Source organism: Drosophila montana, unplaced genomic scaffold (assembly GCF_035044405.1).
Source record: "Drosophila montana isolate Dmon_TW-CO22-7 unplaced genomic scaffold, ASM3504440v1 contig_2481_1, whole genome shotgun sequence".
NCBI lineage: Eukaryota > Metazoa > Arthropoda > Insecta > Diptera > Drosophilidae > Drosophila > Drosophila montana.
The window spans coordinates 1,163,057-1,174,599 of NW_026997351.1; the positions used below are offsets into that span (position 1 = coordinate 1,163,057).

The window sequence follows — 11,543 nt, forward strand, 5'->3', positions numbered from 1 at the left end:
ATATTTGCTAATGTTAACAGTTAACAGCCATGTTACTAACGACAAGAGATTTACAGTGCAGCAGCCCAGGAATTGGTTGCTCTGCAGGATTAGTTCCACAAAGGTGAGATGCACAACATACAAAATAATGAAGAAAGAATCATGCACTGGAAGTGTTCAGAAGGTGAAGAAGAACCCATAGACAAAATTGATCGTGTATTCTATATAACCGTATATGGAGTTCAGTTGTGGCACAGCTATAGGAAACCAGGTATGCTATAAATTTAGGAACCAGACCATCTAGATATATATGACAACTGATATTTATAATAGCATAGGCCACGCTCTTCTAATACTATACAATCGAGGTTTATTTTTGCTTTCTAAATAATAGTATTTAAATATGTATATTTATGGACTAAGAGGCTGCTTTCGGCTTGGCAGATTTCATTTCTTGCGCTCGTAGGGGAACACATAGACGGGCGCGCTGTCCTTGGTGCCTGGCTGCACCCTTTTGGGCTTGAGTAGGCGTGGCTGCTTAATGGCGCGCTTCATCTCTAGCTTCTGCTTGACAATGCTGAGCTCGCGTTCGCGCTGCTCGCGTTTCTTCAGCTCGCTGAGGAGCTGCTGCCTGTGAGTGCGGCTACCCGTGTCCTGGAGAAAAAGAAATAAATCTTCAATAATGGATCTATATATAGCATAAACGGGATGGCACTCACGGGTTTATCTGCCGATTCGAGACGCTCGCCCAACGTGGCCGTTGCCGCTGGCCGTGGGACGCCCTGCTCGTCGAAGGTGTAGCGTACGTTTTGCCCGGACGCGGCATCCACATCGACGAGCGTGGCGCGCAGGCGCTCCAGCTTGCGCCGCTCCACAGTTAGCTTCATCAGCACGTACTTGAGATCTTGGGTCTGCATGAGGGCCAGCTGCTCGGGCGTGTGCTCATCTTTTGCCTCCTTTTCGTGATGCACATCGTCCGTTAGCTTGGAGTTGATCATGTGATGATAGAACTCGTCGGGATTCTTGTTGAGGGCCCGCTTGTGGAGCAGCTTCAGGGTTTTCTCCTTGCGCTGTGCATCGTTAGCGCGTTTCTTGTAGTCTTTCTTCTTCTCGAGCAGGCCGAGATGCTGGCGCGCCTCGGGCTGGTGACGCTCGCGATGCACCTTCTGATTACTTTTCGAGGCCTTCTTCCAGGACGACATGGTGTAAAATGCAGCAAGCAATTGTTTATTAAAACAAGTGAAACCAACTAAAAACGTGTAGCCGATAACAGAAGGTCAACAGCGCGTTAACAGAAATTGAAGAGCTCTAAATTGCGTTGTTTGTTAGCTGTGTATCGATAACTCGCTTTAGATGCTTTGTACTACGAGCTCTTAACATTGACGGATTTTTTATTGATTATTATGATCGGCAGTTGACAGAGTTTCCTGCTTACAGCTATAATTACTCTTGTCTACATTGCCTAGCTGCAATCGGTGTTAGCTGTGTGTCGATAGCTCTGCGCTGACAGCTGTTGTGTGTGGTGGCAGCGGTGGAGCTTCTGTAAAGAGGAGCTGTTTCTGTCTGTTAACTGCTATCGATAACTTCACGGTTGCCAGCTGCAAGTCGCACGTGCATTTAAACCGAAAGCTGAAGGAACCATTCTGAACAGTGAAGCTAAAATTGAATATATCTGTGGAATTATCAATTGACAGTGTGTCAAAGCAAGATGGTTAAGAAAAAGATTGACAACCGCATACGCGTAATGATCGAGAATGGCGTCAAGCTGGGCCATCGCACCATGTTCGTCATTATTGGCGACAAGGCGCGCGATCAAGTGCCGATTCTCTACGACATTTTGATCAAATCGAGCGTAAAGGCACGTCCCACTGTACTCTGGTGCTACAAGAACAAGGACGAGGCCATTTCCAAGTAAGTGACACCTGTAGCTTTTGTAAATATAGCAATTAAATATTTCAATTTCTTACTTCCAAGTCACGGCAAGAAGCGTGCCAAGAAGATTGCCCACGGCAAGGTTGATGTGAATGAAGTGGATTTGTTTGATGCGTTCCGCGTGGCCACCACCATACATGGTCGCTACTACTCCGAGACGCATGCCATATTGGGTCGCACCTATGGCGTGTGTGTGCTCCAAGACTTTGAGGCACTGACACCCAATCTGCTGGCGCGCACCGTAGAAACCGTCGAGGGCGGCGGCTTGATCATATTGCTACTAAAGACGATGCAGTCGCTGAAACAGCTCTACACGATGGGCATGGATGTGCACAAGCGCTTCCGCACCGAGGCACATCAGACAGTCACCTGCCGTTTCAACGAGCGCCTCATCCTCTCGCTGGCCGACTGCAAGCGCTGCCTGGTGGTCAACGACGACCTGACCGTGCTTCCACTCAGCTCGAAGACAATCAATGTGGAGCCAGTGAATGTAAGTGCGGCATTTAAGGACTACCGAGATGTGCAATGAGTTTTAATTAAGCATTGTATTGTGTCTTTCACAGCCAGCGGAGATTGTGAAATCGGAGAACGACAACAACCTGAAGGCGATACAGAAGAACCTGATGAACTCACCGCCCGCTGGCGCACTGGTTAGTCTCTGCAAGACCTTCGACCAAGGGCATGCTGTGGCCCAGTTCATGGACGCTCTGGTCGATAAGCAGCTGAAGCCGCCAATATCGCTGACGGCGGCACGTGGGCGTGGCAAATCGGCTGCCATGGGCCTGGCCATAGCGGGCGCCATTTCATTTGGCTACGTGAATGTGTATGTGACATCGCCGCATCCCGAGAACTTGATAACGCTCTTTGAGTTCATACTGAAGGGCTTCGATGCAATGGAGTATCAGGAGCACGCCGACTACACCATCATTCGCAGCACTAATCCGGACTTCAAGAAGGCCATCATACGCATCAATGTAACGCGCAACAGCCGCCAGACCATACAGTATATAGCGCCCAGCGACACGCATCTGCTGAATGCCGCCGATCTGCTGATGATCGATGAGGCGGCTGCCATACCCTTGCCGCTGGTCAAGAAGATGATCGGCCCCTACTTGATATTCATGGCTAGCACCATCAATGGCTACGAGGGCACCGGACGCTCGCTCAGCCTGAAGCTGATCGCACAGATACAAAAGGATAACAATGCCCATCCGCCGATCACGCTGGAGGAGTCCATACGCTACAGGCCCAATGATGACATCGAGCGCTGGCTCATCAATCTGCTCTGCCTGGACACGAGCACTGTGGCCGTCGTCAACTCCGGCTGCCCGTTGCCCAACCTCTGCGAACTCTATTACATTAATCGCGATGCCCTGTTCTCGTACCACAAGGCCGCGGAGACCTTTCTGAATCGCCTGATGTCCATCTATGTTTCATCCCACTATAAGAATACGCCCAACGATCTGCAGATGATGAGCGATGCGCCCGCCCATCATTTGTTCTGCATGCTGGCGCCAGTGCAGCGCATGGATCAGCTGCCCGAGATTCTGGTGGTCATCCAGGTGGCACTCGAGGGACAAATCTCGGCACAGAGCATTAGCGAATCCCTGGGACGCGGCAAGAAGGCCGCCGGCGATTTGATACCATGGAACGTGGCCGAGCAATACGGAGATCGTGATTTTCCCAAGCTCTCCGGCGTGCGCATCGTGCGCGTAGCGACACATCCCAATTACCAGCGCATGGGCTATGGCAAGCGGGCAATCATGTTGCTAAAAGACTACTACGAGGGTTGCTTTGCCGATGTCAACGATGAGTCCACGGACAACGAAAAGGGTGAGTGAAGCGGTGCTCGAACTCAATTTGATTATCTGAAATAAATCTTTTAAATTCGCCCCTCACTCAGCTGGTATCGAGGAGGTCGAGGAGGAGGAGTTGAGCCTGCTCAAGGAGCAGATCCGTCCGCGCAAACGCATTCCCACGCTGCTGCAGCGCCTGCATGAGCGCATACCGGAGCGTATAGATTACATTGGCACCTCGTACGGCCTAACTGCGGAGCTGCTCAAGTTCTGGAAGAGTGTCGGCTACGTGCCCGTCTACCTCAGCCAAAAGGCCAACGAGCTGACCGGCGAGCACAGCTGCATCATGCTGCAGACACTGAAGCGGGCGCCCGGTAACTGGCTGCCACTCTACTATCACGACTTTCGGCGTCGCGTCCTCAAGCTGATGGCCAAGACTTTCCGCGAGTTTGGCATCAAATTGTGCCTCGCACTGCTCAAGAACAAGACCATGGAGGAGTCTGATACAACAATTGCTACTCTGGACAAGTCCACGCTGGACGTGTATTTTCTGCCGCACGATCTGCAGCGCCTGGAGAGCTATGCGCGCCAGCAGTCCGAGTTTCGTCTGATTATCGATCTGCTCGGGGACATTGCTCAGCTGTACTTCCAGGGTCGCATCGAGGGTCTTCAGCTGGACCTGGTGCAGCAGAGCGTGCTCTTGGGCCTGGGCGTACAGGGCAAGTCGGTAGACGCAATTGCCGCCGAGCTGAACATGCCGGGCAACCAGCTGCTGGCCAAGTTCTTTGATGCCATGAAAAAGTGCAATCAGTGCTTCCGCTCGGTGCTCGAGCAGCACATTGAGGGTGGCATGCTGCAGGAGTCGGAGCTGCCACGTGGCGAGGAACTGCAGCCGCTCTCACTATCCATCGACAAGGAGCTGGAGAAGTCAGCCCAAAAGCTGACCAAACAGCAGCGCAAGGAGCTGAAACGCCTCCAGGCCGAAATGACCCTAGACGAATACCAAATCAAGGGCAGCGAGGACGACTGGTCCAAGGCACTGGAGAGCAATGGCAAGGGCGTCGGTGCTGCCGCAGGCAGCGGTCTGCTTTCCGTGAAGAGGTAAGGTAGTTATCGCCCCGAGAGAGACAGCGAGAACAGAGGGAGAGCCCCTCTCTCGCTTAGCTGTCTCTCCTCTCTCTCTCTCTCTCTCTCGCTCTCGTTCATGTCAAAACAAATGCCATTCCCTTTGCTGTTTTCTGTAGCGGCATCAAGCGATTGGATGCTGTTGTGGAGCCGGAGCCGGAATCGAATTTGGGACCACCAAAGACCAAAAAGACTAAGAAGAATCCGAAATTGAAAAAAGGCGCTGGCAAATCGCTAATCTGATGGGGCACAAAATGGGGTACAATCTATATTTATAAGTGTTTCTTTTCTTCAATAAAATTGGAGAGTTCTGACGTAATCTAAATCTTGATGGTATCATTGTTGGCCTTGGCCGCTGCAGCGGCTGCTTTGCGCTGCGCGCGCAGATCCTGAAAACTGACGCCGACCTCCTTGTGGGAGTTGCGCGGAAAACGCTTCACCTTGGACCGTTTGTGTGTCACGGCCACCGTTGTGGGCAGTATGTTGCGTTTCTGGAGCAGCTTGAAGCGATCGGTGAGCAGGTTGCTTTCCGGCTTCACGTTGCGCAGATTGCCAGCCAGATCCTCGGGCATGTTCACATCCAAATCGGGCTCCACGAACTTGTGACGACCCAAGCGTTTCGGCTCGAACTTTTTGCGCTCCGCTTTCGCTTTGCGGCGCTTCTTCACCTCGTTTAGCTCCTCGGCCTCCTCCTTAACCTCGGAACGTATGGATTTGATTCTGCAAAGGAGGCGCATTGTTAGCTCAAGGCAGTTGCTCGCGTCCGCTCTCTCGCTTACCTAATCAGATCTGCAGTCTGTTTCTTGAGCGCCTTTTTGACCTCGTGCAGGCGCTGTAGTTCCTTTTGCTTTAGCTCCTTGTTGCGCGATTGCTTGCTCTTCTTCTTGTTCTCGACGGGCGCATTGACTGTGGAATAGCTGTTGTCAGCCGGCTTTTGCTCATGCCCCTCTTCATGTTCATCTTCATCTTCCGATGCCGATGCAGGCTCGCCTTCCTCCTTAATGCCCTCGCTCATCTCGTTTAAGCGGCGCCTGTCGCGCTCCTCGGGCGTCACCTTGCTAAACATGCTGGTGGTGACACGCTTCAGATGCTGCTCCTTCTTGATGATGCCCTCCTCGCGGTCCACGACATGTGACAGCAGCTCCTGATGCGCCTTCAGCGTGGGATTGTAGCTCATGCCCGGATGCGGTGCCTCAAACTTTCTGCATTTCCAAATGAAGCAATATTATTTAGACAAGTGTCATATTTGGTTGGATATTTGGCACTCACTTGGCCTTGGTTGTATTGTGGCGCAGACTGGCGTGCGTTTTGACCACTTTGCGGCCGATATTGCCGGCAACATGCACGGCCAGATCACGACTGATCCAGCCCTTCTCATCCTTGAGCCCGGGTATTTTATCCCGGAAGTCCACCTCCTGCCAAATGTCCTTGTCAACTTTATTATCCTTCTTGCCGCTCTCCCTGGCCGCCAACCGCTGATCCAGCTTCTCGTAGTAGAGCCCGCGATCGCTGTTCGCCTGGCGATGACGCCCCTTAGTTGGATTACGCACCTCCAGTTCAATGTTGCGTCCGTTCTTCTTCTGTCGCACATGATTGCTGTGGCAACAACAACAACAACAACAATAACAATAACTACATTTAGCCACGTGCTGGGGGGAAGCAGCTGCTTACCGCTTGACAATCGGATCCTGCACCTTGGACGTGTTCTCCAGTGCTTGATGTGAGCGCATCGGCTTTAGGGCATTCAGCTTGCGCTTCTTCTTCACGGACAGCTGGCTGGGCACAGCCTTTAGCGGCGAGGCATCCACCACAAACAGATCCTCGTTCTGTTTATCTGTGAAGGTGCTGCAAGCGATGCGTTAAATCATGCGGGGTGCATTGTTTACAAATCGTTGGGACTTACCCAATGCGCTCTTCCTGGCGCTGATCCTCTAGGAACTGTTCGACATCTTGTATGTCTGTTTTGCGCCAAGCCGATTTGTTTTTCTTTGAAATACGTTTCTTCTTCATCACAGGTTCCTGCACAGCCATGGCGCAAACACTTCCAAGTACTACGGTACCGCAACGAAAACAAAATTTCGATTTCAACACGTGCAAACTGCTTGCGGTACACAGCACTAAAAACGAACTGAACGTTTGAAAAGCGATTAACCAACACTGTGCCGCAGTTGCCGCAAATATGTTTAATCAGCTGTTTGTTGGAGCCACACACGTTACGACTGCAACACAAAAATTGTATGCCCACACCGACCTACACTACATACAATTGCGAACAATTGTACTGCATATTAAATTAAATGTTACAATGCTAACACGCACACATAGAACTGTTGTAAAATTATGGTTGCCTATTAAAGCTACAATCCACAGTGCTGTTAAGCAGTGACTGTTAATCAGCTGTTGGGCCGGCCCACACACGATACGACTACAACAACCAACTGGTTGCCGCAAATAATGCATACACACCTGCCTGCCTGCCTGTACAGTTAAGTTTTCTTATCTGTGCTGCGTGGGCGTGCTCTTGTTTTCTCTCTATATTTGCAGTGAGCAAAAAAATTGTTTGGCGGCAAATTTGAAGTGCAGCATTTGAGTGGCTGAAATCAATTTAATCAGCAGCGTGCTCTCAGAACACTCCACAGTCTCTCACGCGGTGTTGACCACGTCAGACATAGTTGCCAATAAATTGATCTTATCACAGATACAAATAGTTTTGGTAGGTATACACACACGCACAGACAAACACATTCACACACGTTTGCACATATGTACATACACACATGCGTGCGTTGTCTGACGTGTACCAAACGCAACGCAACTTTCTGCACAGATTATTATTATCAATTAGTTTTATAAATCTCGCCGAATCGCAGCAACAGGCAACAGTAGGAATCCAGCAGTCAGAATGGCCGAACCAGCATTTGCAGATATATCCGCCAAGTTCACCGAGGCAACATTGGATGAGATCATTCAGAACGCCGGCGGCACCAAGCACACTTCATTTAAGTTTGGGGAGGGCGGCAAGAAGGGCGACTCCTACTTGAGTCGCGTATTCCGGCTGTGCGTTTATGGCGTAAAGGAGCCGGAGGGCAAACAGCTGGAGGTGAATGTCGTTATCAAGGGCATGCCGGACAATTTGCACAGGCGTCGACTGTTCCGCTCCACGGACTTTTTCCGCAACGAAATTCATTTCTACACGAAGGTCATACCGGCAATTGAGGCTTTCCAGGCCTCGCGTGAGCCCAAGCCCAAGAAGCCATTCACGGAGTATCCCAAGTGCTATGCATCCATCTGTGATGGCGCCAACGATTTCATAGCTCTCGAGGATGTGGGCTTCCGTGGCTATCGCTCACCCAATCGGTAAGTGGAGCACATATTATGCTTTTTCCATAATCATTAAATTTAACCATTTCAGCCAGAACTACATCTCGCTGGAGGACGCACTTCTCACCATGCGCACCATAGGCCGCTATCATGGCGTGGCCTTGGCGTTCAAGGCTCTGGATGCGGACAACTTTGAGAAGGCCGCCGGTGCATTGGAGGAAACCTACTATGGCGAGCATACGCGTGAGTGGTACAAGGACTTTTTGCAGCTGGCCGAAAAGGTGGCTCTGGATGCCGTAAACAAGACATTCCCCAACACCAAGTACGAGACGTTGGCCACCAATTTTTTGCAGCCTCAGTTGTTCGATGATCTGATCAACTTGGTGTCCACACGCTCCAAGCTGAGCGTCTTTGGACATGGCGACTGCTGGACGCCCAACTTCCTGACCCGCTACAACGACGACGGTGTACCGCAGGAAATCATCATTATTGACTATCAGCTGGCGCGCTGCGCCTCTGTTGCGCTGGATGTCAGCTTCTTCATATACTCCTGCACCAGCCAGCAGTTGCGCGAGGAGCACTACGAGGAGCTGCTGCGCGCCTATTTGGAGAGTGCCCAGGCACTTATCACAGATCTGGGCGGCGATGCAGAGGCGGTCATCTCTTGGGAAACGCTGCAGGAGGAGCTGAAACAATTTGGTCGCTTCGGCTGCGGCATGGGCATCGAGTCGCTGCCCATGTCGCTCATCGAGGACGACGAAGTGGCCGATCTGGATGCCATTGTCGAGGACGCTGTCCTCACCGATGTCTGGAACATAACGCCCTTCGAGCAGCCCGCCAAACAGCAGCGCATTGCCGAAATCTTCAAGCATGCCATTGACCAGGGCTACATCAAGTAATCCGGCAGCCAACTACCAGCCAACATCCACCGGACGCGCCTCGCTCAATCTTCAAGACAATAAGTTTAACGATGTATTTTAATTGTATTTTGGCCACCGAACATTTGTCTCGGCTGTTGCCCCATATCAAGTTTTGATCAAATACTGAGACGAGCTACAAGAACTCAACTAATAACGATATTATAACTATAACATTAAGACACATATCTGCATATAAGCATACAAAATATTCTGATCAACTGATTGTGCCACTCACTATTATTATTTAAAAGAATACACATCTCAAGACCGAATGTACCGAACAAATTGAAATGCGAGTCCAAAAGTATAATCATTTGATTGAACTCTATAGAATGTTTAAGCACTTGCTTTGACATTTGTATACGACTAGCTGGTATTTTCCGGCCTTAAACAACCATCCATATTTGTCGTGGATAATTTATGTCTATCTGTATAATCATGTGCTCCACGTCTAAAGTAATGCTTTACATAGATATTTGAAAATGTATGTGAAGTACCGCGAATGTAAAGCCAAAAGTTGCAATTAACACGTTCCGCTCACTTTAGTCTCTTGGCGAGAATCTTGATGTTGTAAAATAAACTTTCGTTTAAATGTCCTTTGACTCGCATTTTCTATCCAAAAGGACGCGACATTATTGGGTATCCTAAGCCCGGGTTGGATTTTGCGAGGATTGTGTAATACGTGTTAAATCAGTTTTCACAAAGATCATTCACTCGTATTCAAACTTACGAAATTTTGATAAGGATACTTGGAAAATGATTTGAACCTGAAACTTTGCTAAAGGCGTGCAATGCGTTTCAAACGAATTTTCTAAAGGATCTTTGCCAATGAGTTCACACGTGAAACTACGCACATTCAACCCTTGACACGCATTTATCATCCAAATAGGGTGGATTTGACGAAAAGTGAAACACGAATCAGACGAATTTTTACAAAGATCTTTGAAAATGATGCTCTAGCCGATCGGATGGTAAACAAAATTGTGAAATTTCTTCCACCTCCATCACATAAGGTAGCTACAGTAAAAATATCTTATGGTTTGTGCTGTGCGTCAATCACCAATCAATCAATCAATCAATCAGTCAGTCAGGACAAACAGTTTTATATATAGAGATATGAAATACGATTTATTAAAACCCATGAAAAAGTTAAGGCATGTTTTGAGCATGTTTTGAAGAACAGAATGATCAAAGTATATTTATGGGTCTAAATACTTAGCTAGTCATTTATTGCGATCAAGCACTATTGAGAATAATATCGCATCTAATGGGACCCGTGAATTCTTCTTCAATATGCTAGAGATATGCCAAGGGCAACTTAGTATATCCACGGATATGCCTGGTATACAGTGTTACCAATTGCCGATTCAAAAAAGGAGCTTAAGTCGACGAATAAGTAGCTAAAAATATCTGAATTATCTATCTGAGCACACATTGGAAATCGAGAGTTACAAGTGTTTGAGAGGTCAACAAATACTTAAGCCCCTTTAAAATGTCATCTCTATCCGGCTGACATCTGAAAACAGGCAAACTTAACTAGAAAATAGCTGAATTGGCAGCACTGCTGTTAACAAAAATATCTGTTACCAACACTTAATTTTGGTCTCTTTGTGCCAGCCTAGAAGTATGCTGCCAATGATGTAAAATTGACCAAAGACGCATCTTAAAACAATGTTTGGCCTCGGTTTGAGCACATTAAAGTTTCTTAACTGATTAACTCACAAAATACTGAAACATCGATTATAGGTATATATATATTTGGTTTATGTTGTGATATTCCTTCAGCCAGAAACTACTCTCTACAGCAGCTTCGATAGGGTAAATTCCGTGGGATATGCCAAGCAGAAGATTCATGTTGACCTCTTCCGGTCGAAAGTGAAATTTAGAAGGTAAAGTGCGAACAGCGACGGGCTGGGTTCATAGGGAAATCGCGAGAGCTAAGCCACCCCCAACAGCAAAGTTTACTACGCTAGCTAGCTCTCTCTCTCTCTCTCGTTCGCTCTTTCTACCTCTCTTCTGGTCACACTCTACATTGAGAGACAGCGCAACAGTGCTGTCAACTACTGAAAAGCAATCAGAAGCTAATTCAAAAGAAAGCACGAATAGATATGTTTAGCAGAAGAAAAGCTAGAGATCTATATTTATTAAGATTGTGTTATATAGTTGAAGAGATAATCAGAACAAACTAACAAATTGCTTTAATTTTATACTGCTTTAATTTATACTCGAGTATCAATATGGGATTAGGTTTTTTCATTATTAATTTATACATATTACCAAATACTTTTTGTTTCTTATGTACGCTAGCATTAACTTATATTTTAAGTACATTTAATACTCAACAGCACTTAAAATGAACTAGTTCAGTAACTCAGTGAAAACCATTTAGTTAACATATTGGCTTTAGCTATAATTCTCCCACTGCTAGAGGTTTGATGAGCAGCAGCTAGATGTAGCGTAAAAGCCGCTA

At 48.1% G+C, this 11,543-nt stretch overlaps 4 protein-coding genes across 6 annotated transcripts; 2 read left to right on the forward strand and 2 right to left on the reverse strand.

The window, feature by feature from the left end:
* Positions 1-326: 326 nt before the first annotated feature.
* LOC135428316 (probable U3 small nucleolar RNA-associated protein 11) lies at positions 327-1,259 on the reverse strand. The gene is made up of 2 exons (XM_064682239.1): positions 699-1,259; positions 327-633 (listed from the first exon to the last, which is right to left on the reverse strand). The coding sequence occupies exons 1-2, from the start codon at positions 1,179-1,181 to the stop codon at positions 427-429; spliced, it is 690 nt and encodes a 229-aa protein (XP_064538309.1). The 5' UTR covers positions 1,182-1,259; the 3' UTR covers positions 327-426.
* Positions 1,260-1,582: 323 nt separating this feature from the next.
* On the forward strand, positions 1,583-5,157 carry l(1)G0020 (RNA cytidine acetyltransferase l(1)G0020). 2 transcript variants are annotated; one of them, XM_064682235.1, is made up of 5 exons: positions 1,583-1,890; positions 1,954-2,401; positions 2,475-3,744; positions 3,815-4,813; positions 4,952-5,157. In XM_064682235.1, the coding sequence occupies exons 1-4, from the start codon at positions 1,688-1,690 to the stop codon at positions 4,810-4,812; spliced, it is 2,919 nt and encodes a 972-aa protein (XP_064538305.1). In that variant the 5' UTR covers positions 1,583-1,687; the 3' UTR covers position 4,813; positions 4,952-5,157. The 2 variants fall into 2 exon arrangements, with proteins under 2 accessions (XP_064538305.1, XP_064538304.1); XM_064682234.1 differs by having other exon boundaries at positions 3,815-4,808.
* LOC135428314 (ribosome biogenesis protein NOP53) lies at positions 5,073-6,941 on the reverse strand. The gene is made up of 5 exons (XM_064682236.1): positions 6,736-6,941; positions 6,504-6,677; positions 6,102-6,428; positions 5,612-6,034; positions 5,073-5,552 (listed from the first exon to the last, which is right to left on the reverse strand). The coding sequence occupies exons 1-5, from the start codon at positions 6,861-6,863 to the stop codon at positions 5,153-5,155; spliced, it is 1,452 nt and encodes a 483-aa protein (XP_064538306.1). The 5' UTR covers positions 6,864-6,941; the 3' UTR covers positions 5,073-5,152.
* A 391-nt stretch (positions 6,942-7,332) lies between these two features.
* On the forward strand, positions 7,333-9,669 carry LOC135428315 (uncharacterized). 2 transcript variants are annotated; one of them, XM_064682238.1, is made up of 3 exons: positions 7,333-7,545; positions 7,678-8,189; positions 8,245-9,669. In XM_064682238.1, exons 2-3 carry the CDS (start codon positions 7,735-7,737, stop codon positions 9,050-9,052), a joined length of 1,263 nt encoding a protein of 420 aa, XP_064538308.1. In that variant the 5' UTR covers positions 7,333-7,545; positions 7,678-7,734; the 3' UTR covers positions 9,053-9,669. The 2 variants fall into 2 exon arrangements, with proteins under 2 accessions (XP_064538308.1, XP_064538307.1); XM_064682237.1 differs by having other exon boundaries at positions 7,703-8,189.
* Positions 9,670-11,543: the final 1,874 nt, after the last annotated feature.